At 56.5% G+C, this 17,917-nt stretch overlaps 1 protein-coding gene and 1 long non-coding RNA gene across 5 annotated transcripts in view; one reads left to right on the top strand and one right to left on the bottom strand.

The window, feature by feature from the left end:
- Positions 1-4,171: 4,171 nt before the first annotated feature.
- Positions 4,172-17,917, bottom strand: part of ATP2A3 (ATPase sarcoplasmic/endoplasmic reticulum Ca2+ transporting 3) — a 32,414-nt gene continuing 18,668 nt past the window's right edge. For 3 of the 4 annotated variants that reach the window (XM_073234995.1, XM_017671616.3, XM_073234994.1), the window contains 9 exons: positions 17,073-17,291; positions 16,626-16,961; positions 14,712-14,932; positions 13,630-13,832; positions 12,951-13,036; positions 9,622-9,755; positions 9,050-9,167; positions 8,425-8,542; positions 4,172-5,577 (listed from right to left, as the gene is read on the bottom strand). In XM_073234995.1, coding sequence (XP_073091096.1) covers positions 5,558-5,577; positions 8,425-8,542; positions 9,050-9,167; positions 9,622-9,755; positions 12,951-13,036; positions 13,630-13,832; positions 14,712-14,932; positions 16,626-16,961; positions 17,073-17,291 — 1,455 coding nt within the window. In that variant the 3' untranslated portion in view covers positions 4,172-5,557. The remainder of the gene's footprint in view (positions 5,578-8,424; positions 8,543-9,049; positions 9,168-9,621; positions 9,756-12,950; positions 13,037-13,629; positions 13,833-14,711; positions 14,933-16,625; positions 16,962-17,072; positions 17,292-17,917) is intronic. The other variant, XM_017671617.3, reaches the window with a different exon arrangement.
- LOC118973246 (uncharacterized) lies at positions 9,056-13,833 on the top strand. The gene is made up of 2 exons (XR_005062487.2): positions 9,056-9,196; positions 12,330-13,833. It is a non-coding gene; the product is annotated as an uncharacterized lncRNA (long non-coding RNA).

Genomic DNA, 17,917 nt, shown 5'->3' with positions numbered 1-17,917 from the left:
TGGAGCCAGGCCTCAGCAACAGGAAGCCCAGGCACCCGTCTGAGCAGAGCTGCTTTCTGGACAGCAAGGGGCCCCCACAGAGGGCAGGCCCATGGCCCCTTCCAGCACCGCCACTCCCCTGCCCCAAACAGATCAGCTCCATCAGTCTGAGGCTCAACTGCCTGTCTAAAACCATCGTCAAGAGGGGCCAGCAAGAACAATGTCCTGGGATTTTTTTAAGGAAAACTCCAGAGATGCTGGGAGCCAGAGCTGTGGTGGCTACATCCCCTCAACCTGGACTTGGGCTCCACAGGGCCCATCCCCTTCCCAGCTGACCCCATGGCCCCTGGGATAGCAGGCCTCAGGACGGGACTGCTTGTGACGGGGAGTGGGGTGGATGCTGGCACTGTCTGAGCCGCCTCTGTGTCCCACTCCAGCGACATTTCCAGAGGACAGGTGCACCACGTTCAGGAGGCAGCAGGCACCGAGTGAGTGGGGAGGGGAAAGAGAAGGGGGGAAGGGAGGTCAGGCAGTCACTCTGCGATCTGTTGGTCCTTTTCATCGCCGTCACCATGATTTCCTCCTCCTCCTCCTCCTCCTCCTCCTCCAAGGAGACAGGCTTGCTGACAGACAGATGGACCAATGGACTGATGGCCTCCTCTGCCTGGCTAAATTTGGTGGCTCTGTGGAGCATGGGGAAACACATGTGCATCCTGGAGGCCAGCCCTCAAGGGGGTCTTCAAGGGGGTGGACACAGGCTCTAGTGGGTCTCCTTAGCCACTCAGACAGACTTGCTGGGGGCACACAGAGATACTCCTGTTATGGCCTCAGTTCTGACCCTGACGCCCAGAATACAGACTGGCACAGAGGACTGTCTCATTCGGGGTTATCCTTTCCAAAGCATACCCAAAGGAAAAAGAAATAAAAACAATTGCACTTCCCTTCCCAAATATTTTCTTGCTAATAATTCTGCAAGAGTGAGGCAGGCTGCTGATAGGGCCAGTGTCTCTTTCACGGGCTCTAAATGCACCTTTCCGTCCTAGGTCTATCCCTTCCTGCCCTTGGCCCCAACTCCAGCATCCTGGGGGATGGACCCCGTGACTATACTAATGGGGAAGGCTCTGGGGAAGGCAGGGTGAGCAGGGCAGGGGTCAGAGTCTACAGGGGACACAGTACATTCACAGTTGGCAGGTTTTCTTTAAAATAGTCCTGTGAGGTAGGTACTAGAAGAAACCCATTTTACAGATAAGGAAACCGAGGCTCTAGAAGTTGAGTGCCTTGTCCACAAGTCACACAAGTAGCTTCCATGTCTGCTGGTGGCTGGGAAGGAGGCTCCCCAAAGTCTGAGAGCTTGGCTGAGAGCCTACCCTGAGACTCCAGTCCTCAAGAGCTGCCAGACCTGCCTTATAAGCCCAAAGGCCGGGTGGCCTGCTCCGGTACTGGGCCAGGCCTTGTAGGGAGACGAGGAGGTGCTGCCAAGCACTCGGCCCCTGGACAGCCTCCTCTGCTTGGCTAAATTTAGTGGCTCTGTGGAGTGTGGGGGGCCTGTGCCTATCCTGGAGGCCAGCCCAGGCCCCCAAGGGGGTCGGCACAGGCTCCAGTGAGTCTCCTTAGCCACTCAGGGTCCCCAGGCTGCAGAGCCCATGCCTCTGCCTCCAGAGGTGTTTGGTCCAACCCCTGGCACCATCCGGGCGTCCCTCAGCGCCCAGGGACTCACCAATGCCACACAGCCCCTCAGATGCCGGCTGGAACAGGGCCCTGGGCCACTATACCAGAGACTGTCTAGGGGAGGTTAGGTGGGGGGCAGGCATCTATGGGGAGACCACAGGAGAGCTGGCTTTCCCCGTTGCCCAGATCTCGCAGTGCTTATCTGGCCTCTTCTGTCCTCCCATGACGGCCAACGACACAACTGGAGCCCCTCCTCCTGAGAGTCTGGGCCATCACACTCTGCTGGTTCTCCGTCATTTTGCGCCATTTCTTCCCGTGCCCAGCCTCTTCCTGCCCCTGGAACGCGGGCATTCCTGGGGACTGGCCTAGGCCCTGCTCCTCAAACAGGGGGCACCCCTGGAAGACTCGCCTCCTCCCTGCCTCCTGATGATGCCAAGACCTGTGCACCCACAAGGCAGCCTCGTGCCTACCCACCTCCTCTGGCTCTTACCTTCTTTGTTTTCTTTCTAACTCGAATGGCATTGAAGTAAAATTTACATACAACAAAATGTGCCCACTTTAGGCACAGTCTGATGAGTTTTGACACATGTCTGCAGCCACCCCCCAATCCCTCATCCTAGTATGTTCCCTCCTGCCCCTTGGCTGTCAGTCAGTCCCCAGCCCCCAGCCCCATGTGATCACTGGTCTGCTTTCTCACTGCAGAGCTGGTCTGCCTTGTCTAGAACTTCGCGGAGGTGAAATAGCGCAATGCGAGCCCTTTTTGTGTCTGGCTTCTTTTACTCAGCACAAGGGTATTAAGCTTCAGCTGTGCCATTGCATATATGGTCTGTTTGTTCCTTTTTATCGCTGAGTATTCCGTTACACGAACTGCCACCATTTGTTTATCTTTCCCGTTGGACATGTGGATTGCTTCCAGTTTGGGGCCATGATGAATAAAGCCGCCAGATGGTTGGGTTCAGGCCCACGGTGTAGATGTGCCTTCAGTTCCTGGTTTGGCCCCTCCATTTCTCCCACCACGGCCCTGTGAGTGGGACGTGGGGGACCTGGGGAGCAGAGAGTCCTGGCCTCTGGAGGGGCCAGGAGGTGGCCATGGGCATTTTGGCAGCTGCCGCGGCTGAGCTAGTGAGAAGTGTGCTGGGGCTTGCCCTGGAACTCCCTCCTGGGCGAGCAGCTGTGAGGTAGGAAACCTCTGTTTACCTTGGCCGCTTCATCTTGGCCTGTTGGGTCTCACGCTGTGAGCCGGGCAGGCTGGACTCAGGCAGGCCTGGGTGGCAGTGGAGGCGGAACAGGCCTGGCCCGAGCCCCAGCAGTTGCCTAGAGCACTGAAGCCAGCCTGCCTCCTGCATAAGCCCCCCGGCCCATCTGCGTGCCCTGCCTGCCCACCAGGTGGCCAGCCTGAGGGCCTCAGGCTTACCTGTAAAATGGAGCTCGAACCCCTGTCTGGTCCATCTCACGGAGCTGGTTGAGGCCTTGGGGAGGAGTATGAAAAGGTTCTGTGGTCTGAGAGGTCTTACAGAGGGACTAAGCAGAAAGGAAAAAGCCTCTGGCTGTCCCTGGCTCCAGCTGTTGGCTATGCACCAAATCCTGTCCTAAAACCTGGGAGCTCCTAAGGTTATGGCTGCCTCCTCCCATCACAGCTCACCTCACAGATGTGTTTGTGACCCGTGTGGCTGCACAGGGCCCCATGCAGTTGCTTTATGGCTCTGCTGTCACTGCTATGAAGTCCTATTTTTGAGCAAGGAGCTCCACATTTTCTCTCACTTTGCACTGAGCCCCACAAATCATGCAGTCGGTCCTGCCTCTGGCCCTGCAGGCAGGGCTGGGCTCCCCTTCCGGGGTAGCTGGATAGAGGATTACATACAGTACTCCAAGAGTGGGTTTCCCTCCAAAGGAGAGAAAGGAGGGAGGAGGGGACAGAACAGTTGCCTTCTCAGAGCCCCTGCTCCCAGACGACAGAGCCACCTGGGCAAGCCAGGAGCAAATGCCCGGCCGGCCCCCAAGGCCCCCAGACAGTGTGAGAAGGGGAGCTTTGGAGCGGTGCATTTGAGCTGGGCTCAGAAGGGCAAGTGGTTGGGTGGCATTCTAAGGTTCAAGGAGTGGGGGGGGGGGGATTGTGTGTAACAAGTAAGAGAGGAACCTCAGGGAGAACACAAGACCCACAGCACAGCCAGGGCTGGGGGCCCTCTGTGGGGTGCAAGGGGCCTGATACTGAGGATCCAAGCCCAGCCCTACCCTGGGCCAAGTCATGAACCCCTCTCCCAGCGTGTTTTCTCAGTGGGGACATGAGAATCATTAATATGAGCAGTGGGGTCCCACCAAATGCACTTGGTGCTGTCTCTCAGGGGCAGAATCAGGCCTCGCCATTTGGGTGTGGCTCGGGAAATCTGGGCCTCTACAGGTCTTGCCTCAAGGAAGGCAACCATCCCTGCTTGGCAATGTGGGGTGAGAGCCCCAGGCCTTTGCCCCCATTTCTGGGGGTGGGGTGGGCGCAGGTGGTGAGAGGCCAGGTAGACACAGAGGCAAATGGCAGGACCACTCTCCAGGGAAACAGACGCTAACAGTCCTCTGTCGCCCTGGGCACTCGGCCTTTATTTCTCTATCAAACTGCATGTCAGCAGGTGGGGACAGGGCCCTGCCCCCTCCCCGAGCAGGAAAGAAGCTGAGCCCCTCTGGGGCAGCAGGGGAGACCCACCCAGAACCTTTGAGGTGGGGGACGGGAAGGGGCCACAGAACCTAGAGCCCATTTGTCTGCAAGGCAGGGAGGGGGGCTTTCGGTTCTGGGGACCAGGACAGGGATGTGAGTCTTTAATTTCCACAAAAAACAATCACTTTGTACCCTTTCTAGGTGCGAGAACACAGTCATTGACTGTTTTCTTCTGTGTCTACTTTTTGCCAAAGGGGCAAAACCTGAGTTCAGAGACCATTTCTGTCCATCAAATCCTTTTTCCTGTCATCTGAAACGATCCACATGGACTCATTCCTCCAGCAAGGAGAGAGGGAGAGGACGTGCCCTTGGGTGGTCAGCCATTCTTAGGGACATCCCCTTGGTTCACGGGTCTGTGGGCTCAGGCATGAAGAGTAAGCCCCCAAGTGCAGAGGATTCAGAATCACCTAGCCGTGCAGACCGAGAGATGACCACGCACTGGGATGGGCCGGAAGGGCACGGTGGTCAGGAGCCCAAGGACATCTGGGGTCTCAGGCACCAGGGACACAGAGGGCAAATTGGCCTCTGCTTGGCAGAGCAGACAGCACCAAGACTCGGCGCATGTCATTTGGCTAGGACAGGGAAGCCTAGGCGCAGGGGTGAGCCGAGCTGAGGCAGGTCAGCTCTCTGACCCCTCCATCCCCAGCACACGTAAGAGGCTCAGGCCCTCAGGAGCCAACTTTGTGGAAGCTGAGCAGAGTCGGGGGGCCTGCCTGCCCTCCTCGCGGTGCACAGCTGGACCCAGATGTCCCCTCTCCCACCCCCAGCTGACCAGGCTCCAGACCAGGCACTGAGTGGGAGGTCAGAGCTGGGGAGAGCAGCCTCCAGACGCCCTCCATCAGTACATAAATGCCCAGCTTCTGAGCATGGGGAGCAGGCTCCAGAATGCTTGTGGGTCTGAGGGCAGAGGGCTTGGCATCTCTCCATCTCCTGCCAGCTCTGGACTCTGGGCAGGCCCCTGCTGGCTCCTGGGCCACTGCTCCAGGGAGGAACTCGCAGGGAGAGTGCCAGAGACACGCAGTACACAGCCCCCAGGCAGAGGGAAGCAGGGAGAGAGCCCCCGGCCTGGTCAGGGGGTTGGCTGTCGCCTTGACAGGGCCCAGTGAGCAAGCAGGCGAGCGTGGTGGCAGGGTGGGGAGTGGGGGCGAATGCTTGGGCACCATCAGGCTTAGGTGTACACCACAGACTCCACTGCGCCGCTGACACTCACTGCTTGTTCTTTTCTTCTGGAAGAAAAACACGAGTATGTATGTTACGTTGTGTGTGTGAGAGCACACATCCAAGAGGCTTCCTTCCAGCCCTCCCTCAGCCGTCCGCACCCTCCATCCCCCCAGGCCGGCCCCACTCTCCAGGCATCACTCAGCCGTCCCCTGGCTCCCTGCTCCCTGTGCTGCCCCTTGATGACCCCCATCCTCCTCCACTCCATGCATCCCACCAGTGGCCCGGCCCCCGGCTCACCCCAGTGTAGTCTCCTCCTGGTTGTCACTTTGGGGAGCCACCACCCAGCCTTAGGAAGTCCAGAAACCCAGGGCATCACGGACCTGTTGCCCATCCCACCCAGCCGGGCCTGCTGATTTCCCCACCTGCACCTCTCAAGCTCACTACCAGTTCCTCCCCGGCCCAAGGCCTCAGCCCTGCCCTCAGCCCCCATCTCGCCTCATGATCACCCTCCTGCCCCTGGCATCACACTACATTTCCCCCTGCCATGGCTCCCACCTGCCCGCAGAATAAAGCACCTCACATCCTGGACCCTCCCATATCTGTCCCTGCTCAATTTCTCCAGGCCTCCCTCCACTCTACCTGGCCAACAGGCCTCTGCCTGACAGTGGCTCAGCGGCACCTGGGCAGAGCCAGGTGAGGCAAGAGGACCTCCAGCCCCCTGGTGCTGACCCAGCACCCACAGATACCCTCAGGAAACATCCCTCATAAATCATGGGGAAGACAGGAGCATCAGGCTTTTGCAAAACTTCCCTAAAAGGCAACCAGGCTAGTTTGGGAACTTAACAGAGCCCCCCTCTCACCCCGCCCGAGGGACTGCAGTGCATGTAGCAGAGCTGTCTGGGCTTCAGTAAGCTCACTCCACTCCGCTCCTTACATGTGGCCACAGATGCCCAGCCTGTGCCCGTCCTGTGGGCCCCACAGCCCCTCCTGATAGCAGGGCACCACCCTTTCAGACCAGGTCTCACGAGGATCATAGTCAACATCTCAGGTTAATGGTGGAGGTGGAAGTGTTGCATGGGACTAGCCCATCCCGGCTGAGACTCAGTGTCAACCTGCAGCCGGCTCAACGCCCTCACCACCTCCCTGCCTTTGGTCCCACCCCTCCTGACTCTCTCCTCCATGCTTACTCCCGGTACGCTGGTGGCTTCTATGGCTGCACCCTTCTGCAGCTCCGAGGAGTGTCCAGGGTCTTTACCTTGGCATTCAAGGCCCCTGCCATGCTCTGGCCTCACCACTCCACCCCAGCCCAGCTGAGCCAGGATAGGCCAGCACCTCCCCACCAGGCTCAATCCTCCCCACTGAAACCTCTGCTCATACCCCACCCCTTCCAGAAACCATCCCCAACCACCCGCCCAGCAGGGATGGCTCCCTCTCCAGGCCTTCCAACCTGCCCCATCCTGCCAGGGGCCCCCTGCCCCTCCCAGGCCTGAATCCTCCATCATCTAACAGCCAGTGCTGAGCAGGGCCCAAGACACAGGCTTTCCCCACTGGCTGAGAAGTTTTCTCACTTAAGCTTTTTCAGGAAGATATGCAGACCTCCTTGGCAGTTGTGGCTGCTGGGGAAGGCTCTCAAGGAAGACAAGTAAAGCTGCCTGAACTGTCACATCCTCGGGAGGCCTGGCTTGGCAGGTGAGTTAGTGTGGTCAAGGTTGGCCAGAGGATTTCCTGGTAGATCCCTAGGCTCCTGGCTCCCACGGATGGAGCTTCAGACAACAGACCCACTTCCCCTTCTTTACCTCCCAGGAGTGTCCACAGAGGATGGACACAGGGTAGAATGTCTTATCTGGCTCCCTCCACCCCACCCATGGGCTCCAACAGGCCTTGCTTTGGCTGAGCACCCTCCTCCACCCTCAGATGAGCCCCTGCTATGTGTCTGGACAACCTTTGAGCAGACCTGTAGTGGCCAGCTTCTCCAGAGACAGGAGGCCAACTTGTTTTCTCATTTTTAATAGAATAAAATATTTGAGGCACCCGGGAGGGATGGCCAGCGTGGGAGATGGGGGCTGATTGATTGCCTTGGCCCCTGTGGAATGATAGGCATGTGATCTATTTATAACCCCTCCACCCCCAGCACCCTGTCCTGGGACCAGGGCACATTCCTGCCAGAGGTGGCCCTCAACTGCTCTAGCACAGGCCTCAGCCATGGTGGGGCCTGACCTGGGCCCTCCAGAGCGGCCTGGCCACCAGGCAACTGCCTTGGCTCAAACTCCCAGGAGCCAGGAGTTTCTCACCCCTGCATCCCCCCTCTCTCAGCTCCATCGGTGAGCCTCGCCCTCCTTGTCCCTGGGAAGTTCGGAGTCACCCACTCTCTGAGGACTGCTCAGAGGCAGGCGATGGCACTGTGCCCCAGCCTGCACCCTGCGATTCTGTCCTCCAGTCCTGGGTTAAGGCAGACCCAGAGCTGTTCTCAGAACAGAGAACCCTCCCACTTCCACTGGCCCACAAAGTGACACCAACGAGGCCACCCTGGTCTGGTCTGGGGTCTGGCCCACTCCACATCTGAAGACTGACCTGAGAAAGCCTGGATAGCAGGCGGGTTCAGAGAAATCAGAGGCCACAGCCCAGAGGAGGGCACAGCGGGCCTGGCCACGCGGAGCTGGTGGCAAGTGGGGAGAGCGAGGCAGTGTGGCCCTGAGCAAGCCCAGCAGACCCAGGGTCCCTGCAGAGACCACGGGTCACAACCACCAGTGCCCCTTCATGTCTCCACTGGGTGACCCAGGAACACTCCTTGCTCTGTACAGACCGGGAGGCCGAAGCTTGCACCAGCCCACTGCCACCTGGGGGCAGAGGCGGCAAGGATGCAGGACGGGGCGAGCAGGGCAGGGAGGATCCACCTGAGGCCGCCCACTCACCATGCATGTGGTTCCGGGACAGGTACTTGAGGGCCTCGTCAAGCAGGATGACAGGCAGAGATATCTGGAGCACCACCACCCACTGGCGCCCACTCAGTGGGGTCACCTGGAAAATAAGCTGGAGGAGGGGGGTGGTTAAGGGCTGCTGAGCACCCCCTGCACGTCCACCCACTTCATATACTCGGGCGGCAGTGGACCCCTCATAAGCACGCCCAGGATGCCCCTACAGGTCTCACCTTCAGATCTTTGCCCACCTTGATGCCTCTGCCTGAAGTGCCCGACCCTGTCCTCCCTCAGGAACCAACCCCACCAGTCCTGCAGGGAAGCCCGCAGGGAGTCTGCATAGGGAAGCACATCGTCCTTCCCCCTGCCCAGCCTGGGAGAGTCCCAGAGCAAGGGGTCTCCACCTCTTCTGTTCCCCATGTCTGGGGGCTCCTGAAGGTGGGGACACATCTGGAGGATGGCAGCCGGCCAGGGTCCAAGCACAGGCCACACACACGGAGCACCTTCAAGCCTCCCCACTCACGTCTGCAGGCGGCTTCCATGGCCAAGGGAGTGTCAGAGGATGTTTGGGACCCAGGCAGCCCTGGAGCTGGAGAGGGGGTGGAGCAGGGCAGTGACTCACAGGCAGGGGCGGGACAAGCAAGATGAGGAAGTGCAGGGCCATGGACATGGCCACTGCCGCCAGCAGCCAGGGGTTCAGCCAGGGTGGCATCCGCAGCAACGACTGGTTCTCCGAGACGCTGCCAAGGGCACAGGGTGCTCATCTCAGGTCAGGACGTGGGCAGGCCCTGCTGTGAGCACCCATCCGCTCCATGTGGAGCTGCACCTCCCTAATTAGGCCTGCAGGCTGGAGCACTCCTGGGAGGCTGGTGCAGCCAGGGGGGATGTGTCACTGCTGTCCACTCAGCCCCACTGGGGCCCGTTCTAGAGTTTGGACCCCCTTTCCACCCCTCAGACCTAATTCTTGGTCCCTTTCTATCTTTAGATCCCAATCTTGGCCCCCTTTGTCCCTCGGATCCCAAATTCTGGACCCCTCTGACCCTCAGACTCCATCCTGAACCCCCCAGCACTTAGACTGCACTCCTGGACCTTCTGACCCCAATTCTGGGCCCCAACGGACCCCCAGTCCCACTCTTAGGCCTCGGCCTCCATCTATCCTTCAACCGCAGCTCCAGGCCCCTCTGCCCAGCCCACCTGTTGAGGGCGTTGCACATTTCAATGGTCACCAGCACAGACAAGGCCATGGTCGTGGGGAAACGTGACTCGAAGACCTCACAGTCAATGTCAGCAAAGAGTGGATTGTCCTGGGAGCACTTCAGGAAGTTCCTCTGAGAGGCCAAGGTGGGGTGACAGGTGGGGTAAGGAGAACCGTGGTCAGGGGAGGGGCTGGTGCATGGGGAGAGGGAAGCCTCACTCCACCCTCAGCCCACAGGTGAGGGCCCAACACCACCAGTGGGCGAAGTGCTGTGCAGTGTGGGCCCAAGGAATGGGGCACCCAGGATGGGGGCAGGAGGCTGCCCTGTGTCGGTGGAAGGGTACCGTTCCAGGCAGGGGCATGATGGGACAGAGGTAGAGCAACTGGAGTTAGGATGGGGAGAAGAGCAGGGGATCCTCGAGATCAGGGGTGGGTCCAGGCTTTACTCTGAAGGTGCAGGAGGTTCCCTGAGTACCTGAGGGCAGGAGTTGGGGGTGGCTAACAGACCACTGAATAAGTAAATCCATATGAAACCAATGAGCAGATTATGCTTGAATAGAATCTGCCTTTGGTACATAGACAGTGAAGGCTACATGTACCCTATTTACTGTTACTAAATAAGGTCCCATTCATATCTCCCTCCATTTCTGTTACTGGAATTGAGCTCTACCAGACCTGCCTTTTGCTTACGACTTGGACTAATGAATTGCCAGGCCGACTTATTACACTCCTGTTGGCCCACATTGCTTAAATACAGGTAGGGTGACTGTTGACCAGAAGGGGGCGCCAGCACTTTCCTCTTCTCTCTCACTTAGGATGAACCATTACCCAAAAGCGGTCTTGGCTAGATTTATATCAACAAAAAGATGCACTCATTTCATTTAAATAAACAGTGGGCTTTTCTCCAAAAATTAAGCTCCAGGATTTGGGACATGTGCACATATTTTTAGTTGGCACTGATCACAGAGCAGAGAAAATGTCCTAAACTTTGAATCTAGCCAGTGACCAAGAGGACCCAATGCTCCTGCCAGTTAGGGCCACCACTGTCAGGCCCCACCTCCCAGATCCTACTCATGTGCGTGTTTAGATCCTCGTGCATGTGCACGCGGAGGAAAACACAAAGAGGATGACATCAATTAGTTTCAATAGATAAATGCCCTGCCCATTCAGACCTGGGTCTCACCAGTGAGCACCCGATGCACACACAGTATGTCCCAGGTCACGGGTCGCAGTGTGGCCTCCTGAATTGTTTATGTGAAGGTGCTCGGGGCTGGAACTTCTGTCTCACAGGTTCATCACGAGTCCCGTGGTTGGGGGAGTGAGCCTGTTTCTCTGGGTGATGCAAGTTTTACCTACTCCTTCCCTTTGCTGCCATGGCTCTTTCCTATTTACCTTCTCCTTTAAGGCCTCCTCTGGTTTTCATGAATTTTAATTAACACTTACATAGCTCTTACTATGTGCCAGGTATTGGTTTAAGGTCTTTACAAGTATTGACTCTATTAATTCTCTTGAGGGCCTTATGAGGCAGGGATTATTACCCATTTTACAGATGAGGAAACCAACAGAGAGGTTAAGTAGCCTGTCCAAAGTCACACAGCTAGCGTGGAACTGGGGTGTGAACCCAGGCAGTCTGGATCTAAGTTCTATGCTCTGTTTCTTAACCACTCTGCTGCCATTTGGCAGTTTCCTTCAGGAACCACCCACTGGGACTCTGAGCACCTCTCCTGAAATTCCAACAACTAGAGCTGGAAGTTCTACCTCTGGTCTAACCTCTGACACCTCCAAGTCCCACAGCCATCTACCTTTTCTTTGCTGAAGTGCCCCTCCCCTTGAAATGTGACTGCCCGTTTCCCTGGCACTCTTCTCACCAGACCATAAGCTCTGCAGAGACTGCCTGCTGGGTCCAGGCCCAGCCCTAGTAATTGGTGCCTGGCACACAGTCCGGGCTTGATAGCTATTTCTTGACCAAGTGGTTAAATGAGAACTGGAATGAGCTGAGGACAGATGGGAAGATGGCACCAAGGGGACCAGGGACTGACCGGTTAGGGGTGCCCAGCATGAGCCCAAGGTGTCTGGGTGACCAGGCAGGGATTGTTTGGGAGAAAGGTGAGAGATTTGACTTTGGGCTCAGGGAGCGCAAGGGGCCTTTGGGGCTCCCAGAGGATGTATCCAGCTGGGTACGCAGACTGGGCCCAGAAGAAAGGTCGGGTGGGCGGAAGTCCCTGGAGACTTGGGATCCATAGATAAGTGTGGTAACAGAGACAGCATCAAGAGAAGGCAGCAGTGGGTAGCGCATCCTACTCTCCACCCCGCTGCCTCCATGGGAGGTAAATGAGCAGAGGTGACAGAGGCTGGCATGAGCCTTCTGCCCAGGCCAGGCAGCAGCCTTTGGGATGAGAGCCCGGGCCCATGCTCTGCACTGCTGCCAGAAGGGAGAGCCGCTGGGGCCTGAGAGTTCTGGGTGCCAGGGGCGGGCTCTGCCTGGCTGTGAACCCCGAGAGAACCCTGCGATCACCAAAATCACAGCCTCCCCAAGGAGCACGCAGGCGACCAGCCCTCACCCACCCTCAGGGCAGACCCCAGGTGCTCCCAGGGTGGGGTAGAGTCAGGATCCCTCCCTTGAGCTCTTTCATCTACCAGAAGGCAACACTGGCAGGCGTACTCAGAGGAAGGAAATCCTGCATCCTGGCCACTCTCCCCTTTACAGGAGAAACCCACAGCTGGCTCTGCAAACACCCCAAAGGCTCTTTCAAAGCTGCGTCAGCTGCTCAGACAGGACAGACCAACAGATCGCAACTTGGGTCTCCTTGCTTGCTTCCAGAGCTGTGCTGAGCTGAGCCAGCCCCATGGTGGACCCCTGCCAGCCAGGTAACTTCAAGAGGTCAGTGGGTCCTTCCCCGAGAAACGCGTTGGTTATGGTGGGGGGCAGGGAGTAGGGGGCCTGGCACATTCCTTCCCTCTACTCTTCATCTCCTCAGTTTGACCTGCTGCCTGAAGTTCTACATTTAGGGGCTCATGTCTCTGAGCTCAGACCTCAATGTTTCGGGGGTTCCCCAGTAAAGGTAAGACACTTCTGGGCAGTTCTGCCCCTTGGTCTCCCCCAACCAGATGACTGGGAGAGGGAGTGACTACTTCTCTGGCTCTGGGCTGTGCTATCGCGATGTTTCCAGTGGCCCCTTAGGTGGTGGGTGTCTGTATAAGGCTGGAAAGGGACAGCCATTGGCCAACCATAGGGTTCCAGACCCCTTTCCCTGGAACACCAATAACTTGGGCTTGCGAGTTCTACCTCAGAAACAACCCAATAGGCTCCCTGGCCATCCTTGCTCACCAGCTGGTAGAAGGTGATGTGAGGTCCCTCGGCATCGTACAGGAACCACCAGGTGGCGGCAGCCACTGTGGCCAGGCCTACATACACTGCAGGGAGGGCAGGAGGAAACCGGCTGTAGTGGACAGCTGTGCTTTTCTGGCATCCATTTCCCCTTCCTAATAAGTCCCTGAATTTCTGTCTGAAAACCACCCTCTCCCTCTCTAAGCTGGGTGGTTTCCATACCTACCCTCAGGGCCAGCGGTGGGCCTGACTGGCAATCAGCATCTGCCATACCCTTGGCTATGGTGATTGGCCAGAACATAAGCAGGTAACCCAATCTGAGCCAAGAATAACCCTAAGACTTCTATCATATTCCTGAGGGAGTAGTAGGATGAAAAGCTCTCCCTTCTGCTGAATGTGGAGTTATAATGGAGTGAGCACGAGGGCTGGCACTGCAGCAGCCACTCTGCTACCCCGAAGGTCATCTGCCTGAGAATGCAGTTGAGGCAAGACAATGATACTGTCTGAGGTCTGGATCCAGCCATGTATGAGGCATGCTCTAATTTTTTCAGTTAGAGGAGCCCACACCATTTCTTTTAACACAAGCCAGGCTGAGTCATACTATCTGCAGTTTGTAAGACTAACTAATAGGAGAGTCTTAGGAAGTTACTAGAACCCCACTGAGGGCTGAGGCGCTTACCTCCAATAGCCAGATATCGGAAGAGGAGCCAGCCACTGATGAGGGCCTCATGAGGGTTCCGGGGTGGCTTCTCCATGATGTCTAGGTCAGGCGGGTTGAAGCCCAGGGCTGTGGCAGGTAGACCATCTGTCACCAGGTTCACCCAGAGCAGCTGCACAGGGATCAGGGCTTCGGGTAGGCCCAGAATTGCCGTGAGGAAGATACTGGAACCAGAATCATGGCTCTAGCCCCCAGCAAATGGAAGATCCAGCTTCCATTCATAGACCAGACTGGGGAGCTCACCCACCGTCTCCCAATACCTCCATCTCACTCTGCTAGTGATGCATGTGCATGAATGACAAGTATGCATACATGGATCTGCCTCCCCTGGGGCCATCACTGCCTCCTCAGTCCCAGTCCTGGAGCCTCGATGTATCTGCTCTTCAGGCCTTTCCTGTGTAGGACCTAACTCCTCTCTGGTCATGCACACACACATGTGGGCAACACACACCTGAACATACATGCATTTGTCCACAGATATGAGCAAAAACCTAGCACAGGCCACACAATTCCACAAACACAAGCAAACACCTACATGCTGGCCCTGACGTGCAAAGATGGCAAGATTCATATTGTCCAGGCCAACATGCGCTCGCTGTTCCCCATAGGCATTCCTTACACGCAAACCTAAGTGTGTTCACAATTACACACCAGCACAAATCCTCTGTGTTTGCACTCATGCCCACAGATGCAGGAGAACACACATGCACACACACACTCCTCTCAGGCACACACACCACATGCACACAACTGTGTGCAAAAATACAGGTACACACACACACACATGAACACATTACTGCCCGAAGGTGGGGCTGGTTCTTCCATCTTGTGCAACTCTGAAAGTGGCTGGAGGGACGATAGGGGACTTTTTAGGTACTTCCTTGGGGCTGGGGTGCACCTGCAGGGGTACCCTGGAAAGCCCCGGCCAGGGTAGGGCACCTGTCCCTCCATTCCTGCAGCCCCATCCCAGGAACTGGCATTCTCCCGGCTCAGGGATGCAGGGCTGGTCCAGAGGGCTGGGAGGAGGGAGCACAGAGCCTCACCAAACAACCTCGCCGACATTGGAAGAGATGAGGTAGCGGATGAATTGCTTCATGTTGCTGTAAATGGCCCGGCCCTCCTCCACTGCAGCCACAATGGATGCAAAATTGTCATCCGACAGCACCATCTCTGCCGCCGACTTGGCCACAGCTGTGCCGGAGCCCATGGCAATGCCAATCTCTGCTTTCTTCAGGGCTGGGGCATCATTCACCCCATCTCCAGTCTGGGGGCCAGGGTAGGAAGGATTATGCCTGAGAAACTTCCCTTCCACCTCCCAGACTCCCTCAGTGCAGCCTATTTCCAAGCTCAGGGGACGTCCCCAAGGAAACAGACAGCTGGACAGAACTAATGGTGAGGTCAAGCCTGAGCTTAGAGCCTGGGCTGGGAATGAGGCTAAAGGGGAGGCAAGGGGTACAGATAAGGACAAAGTAAATGGGGAAGATCAAGTCTAAGGTCAGAGAAGGTGGTACGGTGGGGTCAGGGACAACAGAGGGATGGAATTCAGATTGGATGTGAGGAAGAAGATGAAATTGAGAGCAAAATTAAGGTCAAGTCAGGGATGAGGTCAAGGTTGCGGCCTAGTTCAAGGACCAAGCAGATGTTGTAGTTGAGGTGAACAGTGGAGCCAAGGTGAAGGTCAGGGTCAAGATTGGACTTAGGCTCAAGATTAAAAGTTAAGTTAAGGTAAAGGTCACATCAAAAGTCAGAGGTCAACTCAAGATTATGGTCCACTTCAGGAGTGATGTCATGATTGAGGCTGGAGTTGCAGTCAAGGTCAAGACTGAGGCCAGATCAAAGTTGGAGGTCAACATAAAGTATTGGGTTAGAAGGATCAAGGTAAATGTCAAAGATCAGGTCAGGATCCAGGTCAAGACTGGAACCTATATCTGGGTTGAGCTCAAAGTAAAGAATCAGATTAAGAAGGTCAAGGTCATGGACCAAGTCAGCAAGAAGGTCAAGAACCAGGTTACAGTTGTAGTCAAGGTTAGTGTCCAGCTCAGTATCAAAGTCAAGGCTTCACCACAGGTCAGTATTGAGGTCAAGTTAAAGAACGAGGTTAGGCTGGAGGTCAACAGAAGCCAGGTCAGGGGTGAGGGAGAGGTCAAGAATCAGATCAGTGTCGCTGAATAGGTCAGTCATCGAGAACGAGACTGAACAAAACTTAGAGCAAACCAAATGTCCATCCAAAGCTTAATGGATAAACAAACTGTGGAATATTCACACCGTGGAATGGGACTCAACAATGAAAAAGCATTTGCCTGAGATAATATGAATAAATCTCAAAAGAAAGAGACCAGACACAAGAGTCATTCTGTGTGATTCCATACATATGAAAATCTAGGACAGGCAAAACTCACCCATAGTGGAAAGAAGTCAGAACAGGGGTTGCCTGTGGTGGGAGCAGGGCCTGGTGGGAAGGGGCATGAGGAAACGGCATGGTAATGTTCCCTGCCCTTAAGGGTTTGGGTCACAGGCGTGTGCAAGAACAAAACTCATCAGACATGTGGTGTGCTTAGGACTCATGTATTTCATTCCATGCAAGTTTTAAAACCTCACAAAGGAAAAGAAACAGAAGCACGGATACTGCTGTCCGGAGCACGCATTCTAATGTATGCGAGGGTGAGACATAGTGATGTCTGTACCTACTCTGAAATGCATTTAAGAAAAGATGAGTTAATCGATGGACAGGTTTGTGATAAAAATATTATTTATAGAACCTGGATTGTAGAGACATAGGCATTCACTATAAAATTACTTCAGTTTCTCTTTGTGCTTGAAATTTTTTGTAATAAAATGTCGGAAAAAATAAGGATGGAGCAGAGGCAGGGGTTGCATGGGTTGCTCTTTCCAAGCCTGTGATGAGTGCTCCCTTCACTCCTTGCCACCTCCCCCAGGTGCCCATTCGGTGGCCTCACCATGGCGGTGATCTCGTTAAAGGACTGCAGGTACTCCACAATTCGGGACTTGTGTGCGGGTTCCACACGCGCGAAACAGCAGGCTGTGTGGCAGGCATGGCGCTGCTGCTCGGAGCTGAGGTCATCGAATTCTCGGCCTGTGTAGGCCTTGCCTGCCACATCCTCTGTGTCCTTAAAGATGCCAAGCCGGTGGCAGATGGCCACGGCTGTGCCTTTGTTGTCCCCTGTGATCATGACCACGCGGATCCCTGCCTGGTGGCAGCGGGCAATGCAGGCAGCCACCTCGGGCCTCGGAGGGTCCAGCATGCCCACGCAGCCCACGAAAGTCAGGTCTGTCTATAAGGAAGAGGCAGAGGTAGGGGAGCTGGGCCTATCCACAACATGGTGCCTGCCCAACCGCTGACACAGACGCAGCTCCAGGCCCTGCAGTCCTGCCCCAGCACCCACCTCGAACTGCGCAAACTTGCTGCAGTCATCCAGCTGCATGTCCTCCTTCTTTGGGGGCGTGTCCCGGGTGGCCAGTGCCAGACAGCGCAGTGTGTCCAAGCCTGAACCCCAATCCCGGATCCTGGCCAGGATCTGCTCCCTGGAGGTGGTGCTCAGGGGTACTGTGCGGCTGCCCACTCGGACTGAGCTGCAGCGCTCCATCACACTCTCAGGAGCCCCCTGCAGTGTGGGGAGGGGGAGGCAGCTCCATCAGTCAGGACCCCTCCTTCCCACTTGCCCAACTGGGGAAATGGAGGCCCAGATATGGGGAAAGGCCACCTAAGGCAAGGGCCAGAATCTGTCCTTTGATGGCTCAGAGTGGGAACCGAGTGAGCCCTGCTGTGAGAAAACCCAAAGGCGGTGGGGGTCTTCAGCACCCACTTGTGGTGCCCTCCCCACACCAGGCCACCGCCGAGGCCCGCTGCAGCATTTTGGGGGTGGGGGTGGGAACGGCAGCCCACCCACAGGCTCCGCCTCCCACCAGACTGCTGTGACCAGGATCCCAGTTTGTAGGGAGTTCAGCAGCAGGAGGTGAGCAGAGCCCTGCCTAAGAACCAGAAATAGAGCCATACTGAGGGGTGGTGGATGTGGCCCTGGCAAGGTGGCTCTGGGGGTGACAGGCTCCTCAGTAGCCTCTGAGTCTTACCTGGGCCCTCACGCCAGGCCTGGAAACAGCCTCTGACCACCCCATCAATGCCATCCCCCTCTGCCCAAAGGGCACTCCATACACTGTTTCAAAGTGGCCCGAGCTCCCAATACAGAAGCCATTTCAAAAGGGGGTAACACCTCCTTCAGCTGCGATTCCT

Source organism: Manis javanica, chromosome 4 (assembly GCF_040802235.1).
Source record: "Manis javanica isolate MJ-LG chromosome 4, MJ_LKY, whole genome shotgun sequence".
In the NCBI taxonomy this organism is placed as follows: domain Eukaryota; kingdom Metazoa; phylum Chordata; class Mammalia; order Pholidota; family Manidae; genus Manis; species Manis javanica.
The sequence above is the reverse complement of the archived record's forward strand: the minus strand, read 5'-3'. Positions and strand labels throughout refer to the sequence as shown.